Source organism: Stigmatopora nigra, chromosome 16 (genome assembly GCF_051989575.1).
Source record: "Stigmatopora nigra isolate UIUO_SnigA chromosome 16, RoL_Snig_1.1, whole genome shotgun sequence".
Taxonomy (NCBI): Eukaryota; Metazoa; Chordata; class Actinopteri; order Syngnathiformes; family Syngnathidae; genus Stigmatopora; species Stigmatopora nigra.
The window spans coordinates 8,192,700-8,212,275 of NC_135523.1; the positions used below are offsets into that span (position 1 = coordinate 8,192,700).

General features: G+C 36.2%; 3 protein-coding genes across 6 annotated transcripts in view; 2 read left to right on the top strand and 1 right to left on the bottom strand.

Moving 5' to 3' along the window:
* myripb (myosin VIIA and Rab interacting protein b) overlaps nt 1-3,993 on the top strand; it is a 91,361-nt gene extending 87,368 nt beyond the window's left edge. For all 3 annotated transcript variants that reach the window (XM_077735864.1, XM_077735863.1, XM_077735865.1), the window contains 3 exons: nt 13-108; nt 195-268; nt 2,241-3,993. In XM_077735864.1, coding sequence (XP_077591990.1) covers nt 13-108; nt 195-266 — 168 coding nt within the window. In that variant the 3' untranslated portion in view covers nt 267-268; nt 2,241-3,993. The remainder of the gene's footprint in view (nt 1-12; nt 109-194; nt 269-2,240) is intronic.
* Nucleotides 3,994-4,102: 109 nt separating this feature from the next.
* On the bottom strand, nt 4,103-5,506 carry prlh2 (prolactin releasing hormone 2). The gene is made up of 3 exons (XM_077735869.1): nt 5,468-5,506; nt 4,593-4,774; nt 4,103-4,410 (listed from the first exon to the last, which is right to left on the bottom strand). Exons 2-3 carry the CDS (start codon nt 4,750-4,752, stop codon nt 4,211-4,213), a joined length of 360 nt encoding a protein of 119 aa, XP_077591995.1. The 5' UTR covers nt 4,753-4,774; nt 5,468-5,506; the 3' UTR covers nt 4,103-4,210.
* Nucleotides 5,507-8,843: 3,337 nt separating this feature from the next.
* shrprbck1r (sharpin and rbck1 related) lies at nt 8,844-19,360 on the top strand. Of its 2 annotated transcripts, none has more exons than XM_077735846.1 (14): nt 8,844-9,440; nt 10,218-10,392; nt 10,963-11,028; nt 11,315-11,456; nt 12,296-12,386; nt 12,475-12,766; nt 12,846-12,925; nt 13,926-14,096; nt 15,605-15,765; nt 15,841-15,952; nt 16,606-16,785; nt 16,902-17,000; nt 17,845-17,988; nt 18,425-19,360. In XM_077735846.1, the coding sequence occupies exons 1-14, from the start codon at nt 9,162-9,164 to the stop codon at nt 18,503-18,505; spliced, it is 2,073 nt and encodes a 690-aa protein (XP_077591972.1). In that variant the 5' UTR covers nt 8,844-9,161; the 3' UTR covers nt 18,506-19,360. The 2 variants fall into 2 exon arrangements, with proteins under 2 accessions (XP_077591972.1, XP_077591973.1); XM_077735847.1 differs by having other exon boundaries at nt 12,508-12,766.
* Nucleotides 19,361-19,576: the final 216 nt, after the last annotated feature.

Consider the following 19,576-nt stretch of genomic DNA (forward strand, 5'->3'; position numbering starts at 1 on the left):
TTTCACTTGTAGGTATCCAACATTGAGGCCAGGATATCAGCTCTTAAAACTGCAGGATTAAATGTGACTGTCTGTAATCATTTCTCCAAGTTCAAGCCAACAGCAAAGGTATATTATGACAAAGCTATACATTACAACATTTGTACATGCATAATGTGTTAGTAATGATGATGTTTGTTTTACTAACAATGCAACCACAGACTCTGGACACCTCACGCCATCAGAGGAGGAAACTGCCAGCTCCTCCACTAAAAGATACCAAATAAAGGTTTGTATTCCAATTTACATTACCATATTTTCTGGACTATAAATCGCACCTGAGTATAAGTCGCCTTTTTACGATATTTTCCGGACTATAAGTCGCACCCGAGTATATGTCGCCTTTTTACGATATTTTCTGGACTATATGTCGCACCTGAGTATAAGTCGCCTTTTTGGCCGAAATGTATTTGATAAAATCCAACAGCAAAAACATACATCTCATCTTGAAGGGTAATTCAAAAATAAAAATAAAATAGAGACAGGCTGAATAAGTGTACGGTATACTAACGTTACATGACTGACATGCCTGGTAATTTCAGTAACAACGTGACATATTAAGAGTTATTCAGACAACTCTAGCATAAAGAAAATGCTTACAAGTTCACCAAACTCTGTTTCACTCCAAATCACTAAATCCAATGAAATCTTCATCCTCTGTGTCACTTTTAAACCAATTCCCCAATGGGAGGTTGATAATTTCACATATATCGCACCAGAGTATAGATCGTACCCCCGCCTAAACTTTGAAATAATACGGTACATACCCAGGTTTTATTTAGCTCCTTTTCACGCATGATGTACATGGACTGCCTTGGTAGAGGTTAAATAATCCTGCAAATTAAATGCTCCACAAATATGCTTTTCAATTTCATCTATTGAAAATGATGATAATAATAATAATAATAATAAAGTCACCTCAACATTATTTATTTACCTAACAACTAATAATTGAAAAAGTACTAATAATTTTCTCTCTAAATTAAGACATACTAATTGAAGCAAAAAATAATTCAATTTCATACTGAAACAATTTTCCATGTAAATAAATCTCTTATGTGACCAGATTTGTTCTTTATTCCAGTTTAAAAATAACTACATAAAAAGATTGAATCATTTTAAAGAAAAAAAAGATCTTCCTTAAAGTGCATTTGTTCACGTGTTTCTTCTGTCAGTGTATGGCAGGGAAAGGGACTTTATTCACTTTTGCTTAATATCACACATTTCACTTATTGTGCGAAGACTAAAGCTTGGTTGCTGAATGGAAGTAAAAGTGAATACATCTGCTGGCCACCCGAGTAATTAGCTGAAAAGCTCCATTAGATATAAAGGAGCCAAATGGAAACTTACACAAGAGGCCAACAGTGTTATATCAAACAACAAGAAGTCGTCTCCTTTTAAGACCATTGAATGCCTCCCAACCCAGAGGTTTTTTTTTATACCAGCATCAGACTCAAATGAGAATCTGATTCACTTTAGACTTTTTTAGAAAGTCGAAAGAAACAAGAAGAGAACACAACATCTAAGACAGCAATCTCTTCACTGTTATTTAAACAATTTGTTCTTTTTTTTGCGGCTGTGGGATAGTACACAGAATCCTCACAACTGTTATTTTCCGTTTAAATACATTTCCGGTGTTGTTAATTTTTAACACCTTTATACCTCGAGATACAAGCTTAATCCATTCTGGGACTGAGCTGGTATGTCAATTTACTCATAACTCACATGAACGCTTCCAATAGAAATGAACTAAAAACAAATTAATTTGTTACAACCCTCTAAAAAAACACCCAAAGCAGGATATTGGATTGGAAAAACATTTGTATTTGTTCTAATTTGCCATCTATTAACAAGGTAACAAATAACTAAAATGTGTTTAATAGTACTAAAATGTGTTTAATAGTACTAAAATTAGACGGATTTCGCGGAAGGAAGAGTGAGACAGACAGAGAGACGGGGGAAGAGGGGAGGTTACTTTTTGCACGGCAACACGCTCGTAATATAACATAAACAAATTTAAAGTAACTTGGATTACGATGCAGAATATCAAAATTTGTCTCGTATCTCAAGACAAATATTTGCCCGAAATTGTACTCCTATCTCAAATTGCTCGTATGTCGAGGTACCACTGTATGTGTTTAAATCACATTCAAGGCGAGGCTCTTTGTTTATCACACCATACTAAAATTGTCACATTTCAGATCAGACGGAGCGAGAGTAGTCAGTGAAAGTCTTTTGGCCATAGTGTCATCAAGAAGAGCAGCACAAGTCTCTCAGGGCCACACACACACCAGAGCCCTGTGGACAAGGGCACAGACCGCCCCTCACCACCCCCCTCATCCAGTGCCTTGACCCAGCTCCACAACAGAAAGGAGCCTCCACCTGCCCCTGTTGAGGCCCACAATTCACTCAGCCCTTTCACTTCAATCACAAGATCTCTACAGCAAAAATGAGTGGACAGTCTGTGTTTCTGCCTTAAAACTTCTCAAAACAACATGTGTACGTATGGTACACACTACATTCATCTATACCATGATTAGGATAGATACAATGAAGTCATTAACAATTGAGACATTATTCCCCATGCCAGTGTTTCAACTGTTATGACCCTTTTGTGATTTTTGTAAAGGATTGTCCAGTTGCACTTCCACAACTACCAGATGGTACTTCCCATTCACAGGTATGATTTTCATATGTTCTTTTTAGACTGCTGTGACAAAAGAATGAACTTGGAGTGGCAGCACCTTTTTTTTTTTTTAATGCAACTAAGAGAAAAAGTATATACCAAAATATTTCAGATGAATTCAACTGTAACTTGATTGGGTAAGCACTATCATGTTAGGGAATCGAACATTGAACCATGATTGTCTGACATTCACCTTTTAGAGTGAACGTGAAACACGAGCCACCCATTCATTGCTCTCTTTCTTCTCTTTACCTCTTAGTTTGGTCTCACTTTTCAACTTTAGTGGCCTTTCATTTCAACGACGATCTCTTCCTGTTCCAAACTTTTGTCACAAACAAAGCATTCAAACGCTTTTTTTGCTTTCTCCAGTGTCATGAAACCACACTTTTTGTTACAAACAATTTATTTTTGTACTTTCAAAACATTTTGTATACATATCGCAAATAACAAAGCTTTATTTTCTCCTCAGTGGTTTCTGTGAGACATGACTCCAAGTGCTTTCAGTGTATATTTGGAATTAAAACTCGGATGACAATGTTTCAAACCGGCTTAGACTATTACAATTCGTTTCAATGTGAGAATACGGCTTTTCCTTTTTTTATTGTCGACCCTTTTGTCCATGAGCGATCTTCGAGTGCAGGGTTCATTTCCTGACTGGCTGGTGGGAACAAAAGAAATGGTGCACTTGCTAGCGATTCTTCCTTGCAAACCTTTTCATATGTTTTTGCACATTGGTGTTATTTTATCATTCTTCAAGTCGCGATATATAAAAGCATGTTTGTGATGTACAAATGCTATGAGAAGCACAGTTACAGTACAAGGGTCCAATCACCGGTGTCCTGTATTTTTGTAATCATCTCAGAATTTGTTAATATATAGTATGTATATGTATGGAAAAATGGATGTAATATAGTATATAGGTGTATATTGCCCAATCATAAATGGCCTATCTTTTAATGTAGTATGACACTCATGAGTTCACACGGGAATTAATGGAACGTCGTCCCATGTTAATACTAATGACATTGCGAAAGTATCACTTTGTTCCCATTTAAATCCAGTGTGACTGACGAGTTTTAAAGTTTACTGTGCACAGTGCCATATTCACTTTATGTGCTGTTGTTTGTGGCAGTCCATATGACATGTTGAGGAAAAATATTACCAAGCAAAAAAAAGTATAAAAAATACACTGATGTGTGCCACTTTGCACCTGAAAAAAAAAAAAAGATGTATGATGAATGAAATAAAATTTGCAACTTGAAATGTCATGGACCTGTTGTGCATTGCAACCAAAAGTTAAGCCTGATCACTAGTATTAAGTTTTTATTTATTAATCAATATAAATGGTGTTTTTTATATGCACTGTACACATGCAGATACATTTGCAGGTTGATTTTATTAGCAATCAGCAAGGAGAAACAGAAAAGCCTTAACCGGATTGGACAAGAGTTTATGTAGGTTGATGTATAGGATGGATGAATGTTGTCATGGCAGCCAGTCCCTGTTCTCCCCTTGCAGCACCTTTTCCAGGTTCCCCTTGTTTTGGAGACTGGCGAAGAGCAGCTCTAGCATCCTGACGACAGGCTGTACACCAACCATTTCCTCAATACTATTCTGTCGCTTTCCAAATCGCCCGATGGGTCGAACGCCACGGCCGACATACCAGAAGGGGTCTATCTCTGGACCTGAACAACAAAAAGGTGCTTGAATTATTTTAAATTTGAATTTCATTAATTACAACTATTGGTTTCATTTTTGAACCAAGTTTAGTTCTACACTAACATGTAAATACATCTGAATTTCATCAATGGGTTATGAAACAAGTATTTGATGTATAAGTAATCCAATTCAGTCAAGTTAAACTTACTTCTGTTGTCCATATTGTGCACAATGTGGAAGTCTTGCTCCACTGTGGTGCTGTGTGCAGTGCTTGGAATGCAAGAGGTGAGAAGGAGGATGAGGAAAAAAGCCAGTGATGCAGGTAGCGTGCTTCTCGCCTGAACATCGACCACTTTCCCGGTCAACATGATGAAGAGTCAGTTGAAGGGACTGCAAGAAGAAAAGCGAAGGAGACGGTCAGTCACCTTTTTATGCACCTCGCATGTTTAAACAAGTAGGAAAAATCTAGTGACTAAATCATGAAGTCCTTGACACTTGTTGCCACACAATTCAAATGCCATGTATTGCCACACATTTGTTTTGATTCCAAATACTGTTATCATATAAAAGGGAATCCAAATGTTAGATTGTTTTATCTTTTGATAATTTATACCTGAAGCAGATCTTTAATTGAAAAAGTTGACTTTAAACTTAAATTTGTACTATAATCCCATCATTATTTTTCGGATCCTGCAAAAACAGCACCATATTTATCGACGTACACATTAGAAGTGTTAAAAGCAACAGATTTTTTTTCCATTTTCGAACCCTTTCATTTTACAAAAATAGGGATTTTATACATTTTTTTAATGGCTGCTTTTCAATAAAAAAAATCTTAACAATAATTGAATATTTCTCAAGGATTGAAGAATAAGGAAAAGTATAAAATAAGCATGAATAGCATGAGTATTATCTTGAAATCTGTTGAAATAAGGCTTATTTAATATTGAATAAAACAGAAAGATGAAATATAATACAAAATAATGTTGTAAAATGTTCTTTTTACAGCTCATTTGCTAATAATTGATTTAAAAATACTTTACAATATTTAATTCAAAACAAAAATAAATAAAACAAGCTTACCCTGAACTTTGGTAAAAGGCTGGGGTCAACTTGCGAGGTCTGTAGTTGTTAGAACTACGCAGGTGTCCAGCATCTTATATATCTGCTTCTCATGTGCCTGTTGGATGATGAATAAACACACACACGCACCAACCACACACACAGAGGACACATCCCCCCACCTCTGTGCCCTTACCTTCCCACTCCTGCAAGTCTTTGCAAATGGACATGTTCTTTTTGAGTCGTCCTGCCGTCCGTCACGCAGCAGAGGCATCCATCAGCAAGTTGATGACGTGAAGATACAACTTTAAATTAGTCAACCAAGGGAAACCCAGCACCTCAAGTGTGTCTCTGTCAAACAGTGATCCACAACTGTGGTGGGTGTCTTTTTCATGGTACCTTCATCAATCGTTTAGATTGCCAGGGGCAAGGCAGGACACAATCAGTTATAAAATGAATGACTATTTTATGATCTTAATGGGTAATTGATGGAGGGTAATCATAAATCAATGATTAAAAACATCTTTTTCCAGATTGCGGCACATTTAAACTTTCATGGTCAAACATATAGATAGATTTTTCCCTGATTAAAATACATACAAAATATATATTTTTTTTTTACATTTATTTTTCCAAGGCTCAGAGTTTAAAGAATTTGAATATGCTGTCAATTATCTAGCGGTCGGGGCTTTTATGGGATGACATGAAGGCCTGAAACAATCATTGTGGCTCTTAAAAACAGACAAAACAAAGTTATGGTAATATATGAATCTGTAATTTTTCCTAACTTCTGAATTTTTAACATTTACCATCCTACACAAACCAAAAAATAATTCAATTTGAAGACATTTATTCTTTTGTGCCTTAATACTGTACGTCAGTTTTGCCTCTTGATAAACAACATGTGTCATCAACCCCTGATTGAATGACTACACCTTTGTATAGCACCTCAGATGTGACCTATGGAAGTCACAGTATGGGATAGATCATGGAAAAAAAGGAATGACTCCTCAGAGTGAGATTCTCTTATCACATCTTATTTCTTCTTTTTTTTTTAAAGTCTACAAACTGTCTATTTTGGAAATTGTGAATTGAATTGTCATGTCTAGTAGATGAGCATCTTCCCAAAATATTTCTCCAAGCCATTGAAAAATGTCCTATTGATTGAGAAAACCTGGTAACTGATTCACAACTCGGCCAAGCGAACACTCTGTGCTCTGACTCATTGCTTGTACCTGCTACAGTCTATTTAGTAAATTGGCTCATAATTTTTACCTGAAACATGGCGTGGGCTTGTTGACCATGTTTGGATCATCCTCTTAAACTGAACAAAAATGTTTGGATTATTTGGTCAATATAGACGTTCTTTAATTTTATCCAAGCATTCACTTTGTCACCTAAAAAAAATCACATCCCAAAACAGTCCTCTTAATATGTTCTAAGTCGTCATATGGGTTCCAAATTTCTAATGTATATGGTTGAGGAATTAACTTCTAAACCTACATTCAATCATTCTTTGCACATCCTGCTTATCCTCACGAGGCTCAGGGGTGTGCTGGAGCCTATCTCATCGAACTATTCATTTAGTACAGAGGTCGGGAACCTTTTTGAAAGAAAGAGCCTTAAACAGTTCCTATTTTCAAATGTTTTTCCCTTATGAGCCATACTCACAATTTAAAAGTCAAAATAAATGACATTTTGCAGTCATTTTATTCGTCTCTGAATTCCTTCGTCAACGTTGTTACGCTGTTGCTAATCACTGAATATTAATGAGTTCAATGAGTATCAATGAAATCAATGTCAGAATCCCGACGTGACCTTTCTATTGGTGCGTTCGGGACTCGGCTTTCCTACCACTGGTTTCCATATTTTAGCTCAGAGCTATATGCACCCATCATAAGAGCCGCATGTGGTTCCCGAGCCATAGGTTCCCTACCCCTGATTTAGTATATTGTCATTATTGTATATCTGTCTACACAATTGTCATTTTTTTAACCATCCGAGACGGAATACAATTCTGAAGGAGACTGCAGTATTTCTAAATCTTTTTCTCAATCTTCATCAGTACGGTATAGTATTTTATGCTTTTTATTATTATTATGCACTAAGCTTGGAATTTTTTTGGAAGTAATGTCATCTTAAAACTGCTGTCGCAGGAGCCGAGGTGAGCAGGTGCAACTGATACAAGGTGAATTCGTGGTGAGAAAGAAAGGCGATTTTGTGGTGAGAAAGAAAGGCGATACTGCCAATTAACCGTCATGAAATGAAATGTGACTGTTACGTATATATATATATATATATATATATATATATATATATATATATATATATATATATATATATATATATATATATATATATATATATATATATATATATATATATATATATATATATATATATATATATATATATATATATATATATATATATATATATATATATATATATATATATATATATATATATATATATATATATATATATATATATATATATATATATATATATATATATATATATATATATATATATATATATATATATATATATATATATATATATATATATATATATATATATATATATATATATATATATATATATATATATATATATATATATATATATATATATATATATATATATATATATATATATATATATATATATATATATATATATATATATATATATATATATATATATATATATATATATATATATATATATATATATATATATCTATATATCTATATCTATATCTATATCTATATATCTATATATATATCTATATATCTATATATATATCTATATATATATCTATATATATATCTATATATATATCTATATATATCTATATATATCTATATATATCTATATATATCTATATATATATATATATATATATATATATATATATATATATATATATATATATATATATATATATATATATATCTATATATATATATATCTATATATCTATATATCTATATATCTATATATATATATATATATATATATATATATATATATATATATATATATATATATATATATATATATATATATATATATATATATATATATATATATATATATATATATATATATATATATATATATATATATATATATATATATATATATATATATATATATATATATATATATATATATATATATATATATATATATATATATATATATATATATATATATATATATATATATATATATATATATATATATATATATATATATATATATATATATATATATATATATATATATTCATATTCATATTCATAATGTAGTTCCACACCACACCGGTAGAGAGAGCAGTATGCACATTTGACCTTGTGCCGCAACTGCATGTAAACAAGCCGAAGAAGACAAAGCAGAAGTAGAGCATGAACGACGAATCGAAACAAGCTTCACCTGAGAAATTGTTTCATAGTTTTTAATGCATTCAACGAGGATTCACAAGCCATTTTTTTCCCCAAACGGAGCTACAATATATAGCAAGGAAATATATCATCGGGATGTCGAGGAACTGAAATTTGACAGCCCACGCACACATATCCACTGTTGACGTTCAGGTGTATGTCTGAAAGGAAAGATTAATTCTTGGAGCAACAACATTTGAAGTGGGGAAAACCCGGATCCTCGTTCTGTCGGTCTCTCTTTTCTAAATGTGTCCCTTGACACGATGTCACTGAGTTTGGGCGGTTGTACCGCCGCCAGTGTTGTGAAGCATCGGCGCGCATCTCCTTCGCATGTCGAATATAATGGAGCTTCACGACCAGGACCCAGCTGTCAAACCGTCCTCATGTCGGTTCGGGTGTCGTTGTGCCACTCTGGTATTAGACCACTTCGTTTTCCCGAAGCTGGCAACGAGTCGCTTCGCCTGCAGCTCAGTATGGACCCGGGGAAGTCCGGGGAATTCCGTCTGTTGCTCCAAGATTGTCACGAGAACGGGAGATGCGTGGTAAGTTTGCGGCCAGGAATAAAAGTGGCTTAAATACAATGATCAGATGGCTCGGGGTCTAAAATTCAATGTCAACAAAGTCCCTGCCAATGTCTGAAGTCAAATTCCACCAATGTTATTTAATAAAAATACTCCATTTAAATGTGTTTTGATGAGTCCCTATTAGCGTCACTTCCAAGTGGCTAAACCTCATCATAGTTTGTAAACAAAAAAAAATCACTGTTGCTATTTAGTTACATAAAGCTGAAGGTAGTTCTTATACTATTTTTTTTCTGGCACAGAAAACAATTATCTCCATCTGTTTCTGATCCGCATTATGCTCACTAGGGGCATGGGGGGTGCTGGAGCCTTTCCCAGATAACTTTGGGCCACAGCCTCAATTGGCCAATCGCAAGGCACAATGAGACAAACAACCATTCACGCTCACACTCATACCTGGGCAATTTAGATTGTACAATCAGCCTAGCATGTATGTCTTTGGAATATGGGAGAAAACCGAAGTACCCTGAGAAAACCCACGCAGGAGACCATGCAAACTCCACACAGGTGGACCGACCTGGAGTTGAACCCAGGTCCCCCACTGTGAGTTCGGCGCGGTAACCACTCATACGCCGGGTGGCCCCAGAGAAGAATTGCTAAACTTAATATGATAAGGCGGTATTGGATGTGTCTGTTCTCCTTGAGTAAAACTTTGGCTTCCTATTTAATTTATCAAGGGTGAGCAAATAGTATAACTTCTCCTTTAATACTCTACTCTTGTTTACTCTCTTTCTCCAGAATATCGCAGAGTATGACTTGAGATCTATGAATTATGAGGTCAAAACACCAAAATGCCATCAGCTGAGTCTGGCAGACCCATCGCGTGATTGCATCAGTTTCAACTTTCGCTGTGAGCAGGAGGCTCAGCAGTGGGCTACGGTTATGACATCATCACTGGCAGAAGCACACAAAGGTCAGTCATCCTCTGTTTAATACAGCAATGACTTGCATTGGAATATTGTATGCATTTTGTCGCATTTCAAAGCATTTTCCTTTGTCCTTCTTCCCTCAAAGTGCCAAACTGTGGTCTTCGAGGGCCCCCGATCCAGTGTGTTTTCCATGTCTCCCTCCCCCAACTCATTGGAATCAAATAATCAGGATCGTTATCAGGATTCTGGACAGATTGTTGATGAGTTGATCATTCAATACACGTTGGGTAGATGAGGGAAATATGGAAAACAGACTGAAGGACTCCTAGTACACTACATTTATTGTCCACTTGGGACAACATGTGCTGGTATTGGTACAAATAATGTGCTTTTATGGCTTTTTTTTAAGTAATAGGTGACCGCCATTGAAAAAAAGTTGACACTGAATGGGTCTTAGGAGGTTCAATTATGTTTCCCCATTTGGTCCTATTATCTCTTGTCTTTAAACAAAGAAAATGTGTTTTCCATTAAAAGATGTCCGGCAACTTTACATGAAATTATTATATATATATATTTTTTTTATTTTATTTTATCTTCACTTTTTTGTCTCTCAGTGGCAGCTGCAAAATACAAGGAAGAATGTCTCCAACTTGAGAGCGTCTCATCTTTGTCACGGTTAGGTGTGTACAGAAGATTTTAAATCATGTCTCTGAATATTCAGATTCATTCTGCTAATTTCATTCTCGGGGCTTTGAAAAACCTTGCCCATGCAATCTTATCTTATATATTTCATCTACCACATAGCTCCAGAAAGTGAAACTGATCATCACTTTATTATTCATGTGGTCACATGGTCATTGAGTTTTAAAATAGCTTTCTGCTCTTCTCATACTTTTCTCTCTATTTTAATCTTAAATTCTGCCTGTGTTTCTTTCCGGTTGAATGTGTGTATGTTGAATTTTACAGAAGATGCATGCATCGAACTAAGCCAAGCCATCGAAGCTGGAGACATAAAGTCGGCCTCTATGTTCGCTGCCAAACTTTCCGAACAAAACGCTGTGCTGAAGATTCAGCCCTCTGTACGACAATCTGAAAATCCTGAAATCAAGTAGGTTGCTTGTTCACAGAAATAGTTGGGATTTTTCTCTGGACCGATTATAAAAAAATAGCAGGAGAACACCTTTTTAAAACTAGTTGGCAACCGAAAGCCATAGCAAAAGTATTGATAACACGCTGTCATAGAGGAAAATGTAGATCCATGACGTTTAAAAGCTGTCAGTTTGTTATGATACGTTGACAAATTCGGGCAGTAGCTCATGGTTTTATTGATGATATTTGAGTTATCTTTATCCCCTTGTTAATCTGAATGTACTTGTTCAGAGCTTAATAGCTTGTTTGCCAAGGTGTGACTGATAAAGCAGCTGGCAGGCAGCCATCATTACTATGAATACAAAGGAGCAGGAAAAGCGAGTCTCAGATGTTTAAACTTCACACCAATGATGTCAGATTTCTGGAATTTGTCTTTCACAGAATTGAACTTACTCTGAAGGGATTAACTTTGGAAACAAATCTGTCAAATTTTCATCAATTTGAACTATAACTCCATGTACTACATACCTTTAAAAAATAACAGGAGAAGGGGAGAAGGATGTCTTTAGCTGGAAATAAGGGGGCTTTTATAAAAAGAAAGGTTGAAATTTGTGTCTAAATGCATTAGATTAGACTAGATAACTTTATTCATTCCGTTTTCAGGAAATTCCACTGTCACAGTAGCAAGAGGGTGAGAATACAGACACAGGAAAATACATTTTAAACATAAATAAATAGGTAATAAGTACGTTAATAAATAAATATAAATATATATTACTGGTGTATACATAGTGTGTATCAGTATTGACCAGATTGGTTGATAGAGTTACTCTAATGTCTCCTGCTATCTCATAACAGTTTGGCAGTTGTAGTCGAGGATTCTTCTTCATCATGTTGCATCACCATGAAAGTTTCTCCTGCAATGACTACTGGAGCTTTGAAACAGCAGGTTTGTCCTTTTTCTCTTTTTCTTGGTCATGTTTTTGAGTTTTCAAGCTTTTTCTTTACTTGGAACTGCTTTATATCCAATACTTCAGATGTTTCTCGAGTATGGCTTTCATCCTTTGCAGCAGCGTTGGGTGATTGGCCAGTGCTTGTGCACTAGTCAGCGCTCCCTGGCCTCCTACGGCATCCACCAGGATGGCGATACAGCATTTGTGTACCTCTTGTCAGCACGCCACACTAACCTGACCCGCCAACTCCTCCAGCAGGACCAAGAGAGCGCGCTCCTCTCCAGTTCCCTTCCATGTCCACCTTCCTTTTCTCAGAATTCTCATGAACAAAGGCTTTATAGCACCTTGCCACCTCGATTAAATAGCGGCGATGCAGGTGAGTAAAAACAAAGATTTTTGGATGGGTCATGACTGCAATTCGGGTGGATTGATGTTTGTCATTTTTCTCTGCAAAGGGTCCCAGAGAAGAAACGTTGCTGAGCAAACACTTGTTGATGATAATGTGGAATTGCCTGAATCAAGCCCCTCTCCTCCGGTAAGACCCAAGAAAGATGCTAATTCCAATTCCAAGGAAATCAGTAGTACTAGTGTTGTGTAAAATGTACATTAGGTAAGAATCTATTGAGCTTTTGGGTCTTAGTTCCAAGGGCAATGCTAACAAAAACCTATTGCCACTATGGCGATTCATAAGGGATAATTAATTTGGAACACCTCCTTTTTTTGAAATTTCACTTTCTGAACCGCTTTATCCTCAGAGTCGTGGGGGGTGCTGGAACTTATCCCAGCTGACTTCGGGCCAGAGGCGGGGAACACCCTGAATTTGTGGCCAGCCAATCACAGGGCACGAGAAGACGGACAACCGCTCACTTTCCCACTTATAACTAGGGGCAATTTAGAGTGTCCAATCAGTCTACCATGCATGTTTTTTGGAATTTGTGAGGAAACCGGAGTACCTGGAGAAAACCGACGCAGGCCTGGGGGAGAACATGCAAACTCCACATGGGAGGAGCGACCTAGGATCGACCTCAAGCCGCCGGAACGCAGCCTGTTTCTTGTTAAAACAGATGCGCACACTTGCACAACCACATTCTAACTTGCTTGTTTTTGTCACCCCTATTATTTTTTTAAATAATTTTGTACAGATAGGTAACATTAATTAATTAATTTGCAGCTTTACTGGTTATGCTCCTGGGTTGAATGGATTATTTTAGGCTTTTTTACAAATAGCAGTATTGACTGCTCTGTCAAAGTAAAAATATAGTCTCTTTAGTCTCTTTTTATAATCTTAGTCTCTTTTCTTATTATTATTATTTTTACACTGAGACATACTGGCACTTTCATTAGATTAATCCAATGTATAATATTGTCTTGTTCCCTTAGCATACAAGGGGAGTTTTTTTTTCATTTTTTGAAGATGCATCTCAGGGAATGCCACACAGGCACTTACATATTTGAGAGGGCTGGCTTCAATTTGATGGGATACAGAAAATGAACAGATACAAATTATGAATGAAATTGACCTTGTATCCCCACAGGGTTGGCCTTGTCCTTCTTGCACTTACATCAACAAACCAACATGGCCTGGCTGCGAGATCTGTGGTACAAATCGGCCCGAGTCTTACATTGTTCCAGGTGAATACCAGCCAGACTCAATGGAACTCAGACGGCTCCAGCAGGAGAAGGAAGCTATAAGAAAGTACCAACAGGTAGGAGCACATTCCTTATCTGAGGATACAACACCACACCAACCACAAAATGAAACGGCAGGAAATTGTGAAAGTACAAGTATCAACGTTGCAAGGTCTACTCTTGCATATTTGGCGACAAAAATACATGATCAGCCAAAAGTAGTGAGGCGGCAAACTTCAGGCTGACTCTCTTCTCTTCTGTCCCGTTTTCTTGAAGGAGAAGAAGAGAAGAGAGGAGCAGCGGAGTACGGACATTCAAAACAACATACTACTCAATAACCTGGACCAGGTTCACTAAAAAATGCACAGGGATTTAAAAGTGGTGGCTAACATTTATTCGGGATGTCAGATTAGGGGTTTATACAAAAAAACTTGAACATTTTCTATGACAATATTGGTGTGGGATATGGAGATTTCTTTCTTCAATAGTAAAGGACATTTGGAGATGTGTTCTTGGGCATTAGAAAGGTGATTTCTTATTTTTATATGTACAAAAACTTTTTATTGTATTAAGGGCAACATTAGATGACGTTTGAATGATTTTAAAGTTTTCATCACTGAATCACATGTTCTTGAACAGAATGCATCGGTAGAAATTGAGTACATATAAACATGAAACTGGATACAAAGAGAACATTAAATTGCAGAAAGTGGACAGCTATGTTTATTTCTCCTTGATATTTATCTGTTCCAGCCAGTGTCCTTAGAAGAAATAAAAGCCTGTTAACCCAAACTTATATGTAGTCCGGAATACTATGATATCCAATGGAATGGACTCAAAAATGTCAAGATGATGCAAGGCTGTTTTATTTTGTGAACTAGAAGACTACACATTCTTGAGGTTTTTTTTTTTTTCATTAGCCAATGTGTGCGCGTCACTATTGGCATGCTGTTGTCACGTCTTATTTTGGTACTTTATCAGATTTTGCAATGGAAACCGATTGTGTTAGACACACCTACCAAATTTTGCCATTTCCCCCATATTAGACTATGTATGCTGTGTTCCCTCGCTACTTCGCGCTTCAGCTATTCGGACTCAGAGCTTCGCAGATTTTTTTCAGGAAAAAAATATATAAAAAATCTAAAGATATTAAGTTAAAATTATAAATTACATCATCTTACAAGAGGTGGAAACAAAATATTCAATAAGAAGTAGTAATTGCATCAAAGAAATGGTCAATAACATGGTGAGAGTTTAGGAATCGCATTTTTTTTTGTGATCAATTTTGTGTGCATATGATGTTGGGTTTGTTTTGAAAATTTACTTTTATTTTCTTTAAATACCAAGGCCTTAAAATTTTGCCACCTTTTGCCACCAAAAACTCAATCTGAATTATTAAATCTTTATACTAGTTGTATTGGTGAACTGAATTTGAATAACTGTTTCCTCTATCTGGTAATACATTGAACACAAAACGGTCATACGGAAAATGAGGCATAATGTACACAAATGTATTTGTCTGTAATTTATGACAGTAATTTATTCACCTTAACATGGCTGTCATTGGAAATCCTCATTGCACCAGGCAAAGGAAGAGGAGCGCTTCCAGAATTTTAACCAATTGCTTTTGATGGACGGCCAGGACTTGGTCCCCAATCCAGAATCTTTCGACTGCAGGATCTGCTATACGGAGATAAAGCCAGGGGATGGCGCTGTACTCAGGGAATGTCTACACTGCTTCTGCAAGTAAGGAATATTAAGAGAGGGAGTCTCCATAGACACTTAATTTTGTATTTTTAACATGCTTGTGTGTTTTGTTAGAGACTGCTTACGCACTGTCATTATGATGAGTGAGGAGCCAGAAGTGTCATGTCCCTACAGAGATGACACTTACGCCTGCACATGCTCCTTACAGGAGAGGGAGATCAAATCTGTGAGTGAATCCAAGAAACAAATCATTTGTCAGAAGTTAAGTGGTGATGGGTGTTAAGGGTTTTATAATATAGTCTTATAAAACTAACCTTGGATCATTCACATGCTGTAATGCCCAATCCGAGATTATTTTAATCTATTGAAACACTCGCATTTATTCGAGGGATTTCTTTTGGGAAAAAGTGACGTAGCACAGCAAAATAAGTCACAGTGACCATTTTTCATTAGGGGCCTGGGTGGGCCTGCTACAAATACTACTCAAGTAAAACTTTACATTAAGTTTTTTTGGGTGAAGTTATCTGAAAAAACAATGCCTATTTAGCCCGCTGTTCTCTATTTTATTATTGTTAGGCTATAGTTTGCTCTTGGGTTCAAAAATTGCCCTCCCAAAAATGCAAATTTTACTCTAGTGCAACTTCAATATTTATCTTCATAGTGTATTCTTTGGCAGATGCGAATTACTATACTCAAGTGTAATTTATAGTCCAAAAAATACATACTTTAATTTCACAATGGAGCGAATGCTGCGATTTAAAGTGAGAGTTTCTGTAAGCTGCCTAACTGTGACATCACATAACTTTTCAATGTTCAACTTTGGTGGTTCCACTGCACTACTGCCTCGTTTAACACCATAACCCTACCCCACTTTCTAAGTTGGTTTCACCAGAGGACTACCAGCGTTGGCTGCAGCGAAGTCTGTCCGTGGCAGAGTCCCGATGTGAGGGCAGTTATCACTGTGCCACTGCGGACTGCACGGGCTGGTGCGTGTACGAGGACACCGTCAATGTGTTTCCCTGCCCTGTCTGCACCAAGAAAAACTGCCTCATTTGCAAGGTAATAAATGCCCTAAATGATGCTTAAAAAAAGAAACAACAAAAAAAAGTTGAATTGCTGGAAAACGAGTCATTGATGTGCAACATCTAATTTGCACAAAACATTGCCTTTGTCAGGCTATTCATGAGGGAATGAACTGTAAGCAATACCAGGATGATCTTGCAGCTCGCGCTATCAACGACTCCGCTGCACGGAGGACAACACATCTACTTCAGGTCTGTTGAACGTAGAATATTATGAGCATGTATTTAAACATCACAGTAGTTACAGCAGCGGTTCCCAACCACCGGTCCACAAACCTTGTGGTACCGGCCCATTAAAGAAATCTAAATCTTAACATTTTAATCCTCCCTCACATGAGCCAGGACCCTCAATTATGAACATGATATGCCAAGGGTTTCTGACTCGGGTTGGTTCGTGGGCCACATTAACGTCAACTCGATTTTATGTGGGCTGGACAATTTTAGATATAATATTTAGATTTTTTTTTTGCAATGGATTAAAAGCCCTGAATATTCAGTTTTTTATAGATCTAAAACAATATTTATTTTAGCAGTTTTTATATATTTTTAGATTTTACAAAATTAGTTTTGAACTAAAAACAGAAAAAAATTGATTAAAAAATTACAATTATTGATTTGAAAGGGGGAAAATCAGCAAATTTAATATACATCTATACTTTTCATTTTAATTTGATCCTAAAAAAAACAAAGTCGGCACTCATGATTTACTTAATCGGGCCGCACAAAATGATGCGGGGGGCCACATTTGGCCCCTGGGCCTCCACTTTGACACTTGTATGATAGGCCATTGGCACGCTTCAACTCAGGGTTGCCAGATCACGAGACTCCAACCAATCACTCCGAAAGGTTAACCCCCTCAGTTTGGCAGGAAATTGGTATAATCTGTCAACAATGCTATATTTGTTAATATTCCGACCTGCACAAACTCCTATTTCTGACTAGGCTGTTTTTGGTTCTTTTTAAAGAAAGGTGTGGATTACCTCTGAAATTGAGGAATGCTGATTTACTGCAACTCTTATCTTTGTTTCACCAATAGACTCTTGTGCAATCTGGGGAGGCGATGCACTGTCCTCAGTGTGGCATAATTGTGCAAAAAAGGGATGGATGTGATTGGCTGCGATGCACCGTATGTCAAACAGAGATCTGCTGGGTCACTAGAGGACGACGTTGGGGTCCAAAGGTAACTAGCCCTGACCTTCTAAAGGGTTTCCACAATGCAGTGTTAAAAATGCCTGTACATTTTTGTACTGCACAACCACACTTGTTTCTTTGTTTTTTTTTATTCTCTGTTGTCACTTTTTTTTCTTTGTCATCATTGAACCATAACCTTTCAAAGGAAAATACAGTTTCTCCTTCAGGAGACCAATGGTCTGAAATTTTTTCTCCTGGCCAAGTATTTATACTACTTCTCGACTTTGGTTCCACTATAAACTGTAAGATTCTCTGTTTATGATCAATATCTCTGTAGTGTGGATTACAAATTGGGTTTTAAACAAAAAAGGTGATATTTTCTTTGGAAAGGTTCTGATCAAATAAACTACTATTCATTAAGTATATACTGAATTATTTTTTGCACAGCAATTGAAGCTATATTTACGTATATGATTGTTTTTAAGGGTCCTGGTGACACCAGTGGAGGATGCCGCTGCAATGTCAACCATCAAAAATGCCACCCGCAATGTCAAAACTGTCACTGAGTTGTCCGAAAGTGCTCTACTCTGGAAATGGTTCCTGGAAACTGCTCAAAGAACAATTTTAGCCAAAAATTGACCCTGAAAGGTAAAAATTCTTGACTTTTTCGAATCAGCCAGATCATTTTTTCTTTTAGCTTGTTACAAGAAATTCCTACTGGTGGTACAACATAATGTCAAAATGTTGACGAAGTAATGACTTGCATGCTGTGCCTTTCAAAGATGATTTTCTCTGCAACAAGTAGCCTTTCAGATGTATTTGACCAAGTAATGCAATGCAATACGTTACACCACAGTGGCCTTTTACCTGTGCACAAACTCTCAATCAGGGTGTTAATCCTTGTGCAATGTCGAGTTTTGTCCTTGGAAAAGTTTTTAAGCATGTGTGCATTATGCCATTATCTGATTTTCTGCCCCGTGAATGGAAACTTAAGTCTCTCTGTCTGACATGTTTGACTGTAACTTGAGATGAAGAAGCAGAAAAGATAAATGTGGAACTCATTGTGCTCTGGGTGAGTAGCATAATGATTTCATATAAACACACTGGATAAGCTAATAATCCCCTCCAAAATGTTTTATATATTACATGGATGAAGTACTTAACTGTATCGGTGAGTTTTTGATCCATCGTTTGTTTTAAATGCATGATTTTCACTTGTAAACACTGGGTACTTTCAACAAGTGCTATCGTTATATAACAAAAAAAATGATACCCCTATACACAGTACAGTACCTCTTGAAACACATGACTCTTGCACTGAAAAGCCATATAAAATACTGCACTGTCTTAATATGTAATCAAATATCATAGCTGTATGTCGTCTGTGGTGCCTTGATGCTCATTAAATACCCTTTACTGGAGTAGTACTCCTAACTCGAAAATTATTCGTACAAATTTTAATATTTTGTTCATATAGGAAACATTTTTTTAAATTATTATATTCCTCTCAGACTCAAATGTTCCATAAAACAAATGAAATCAGTCGGCGAGGGACAGCCTGAATTGATTGCCAGCCAATCGCAGAGGGGCATTTACTTTTGCATTTAACCTTTCCATGCATAAATTGTCATTCATTA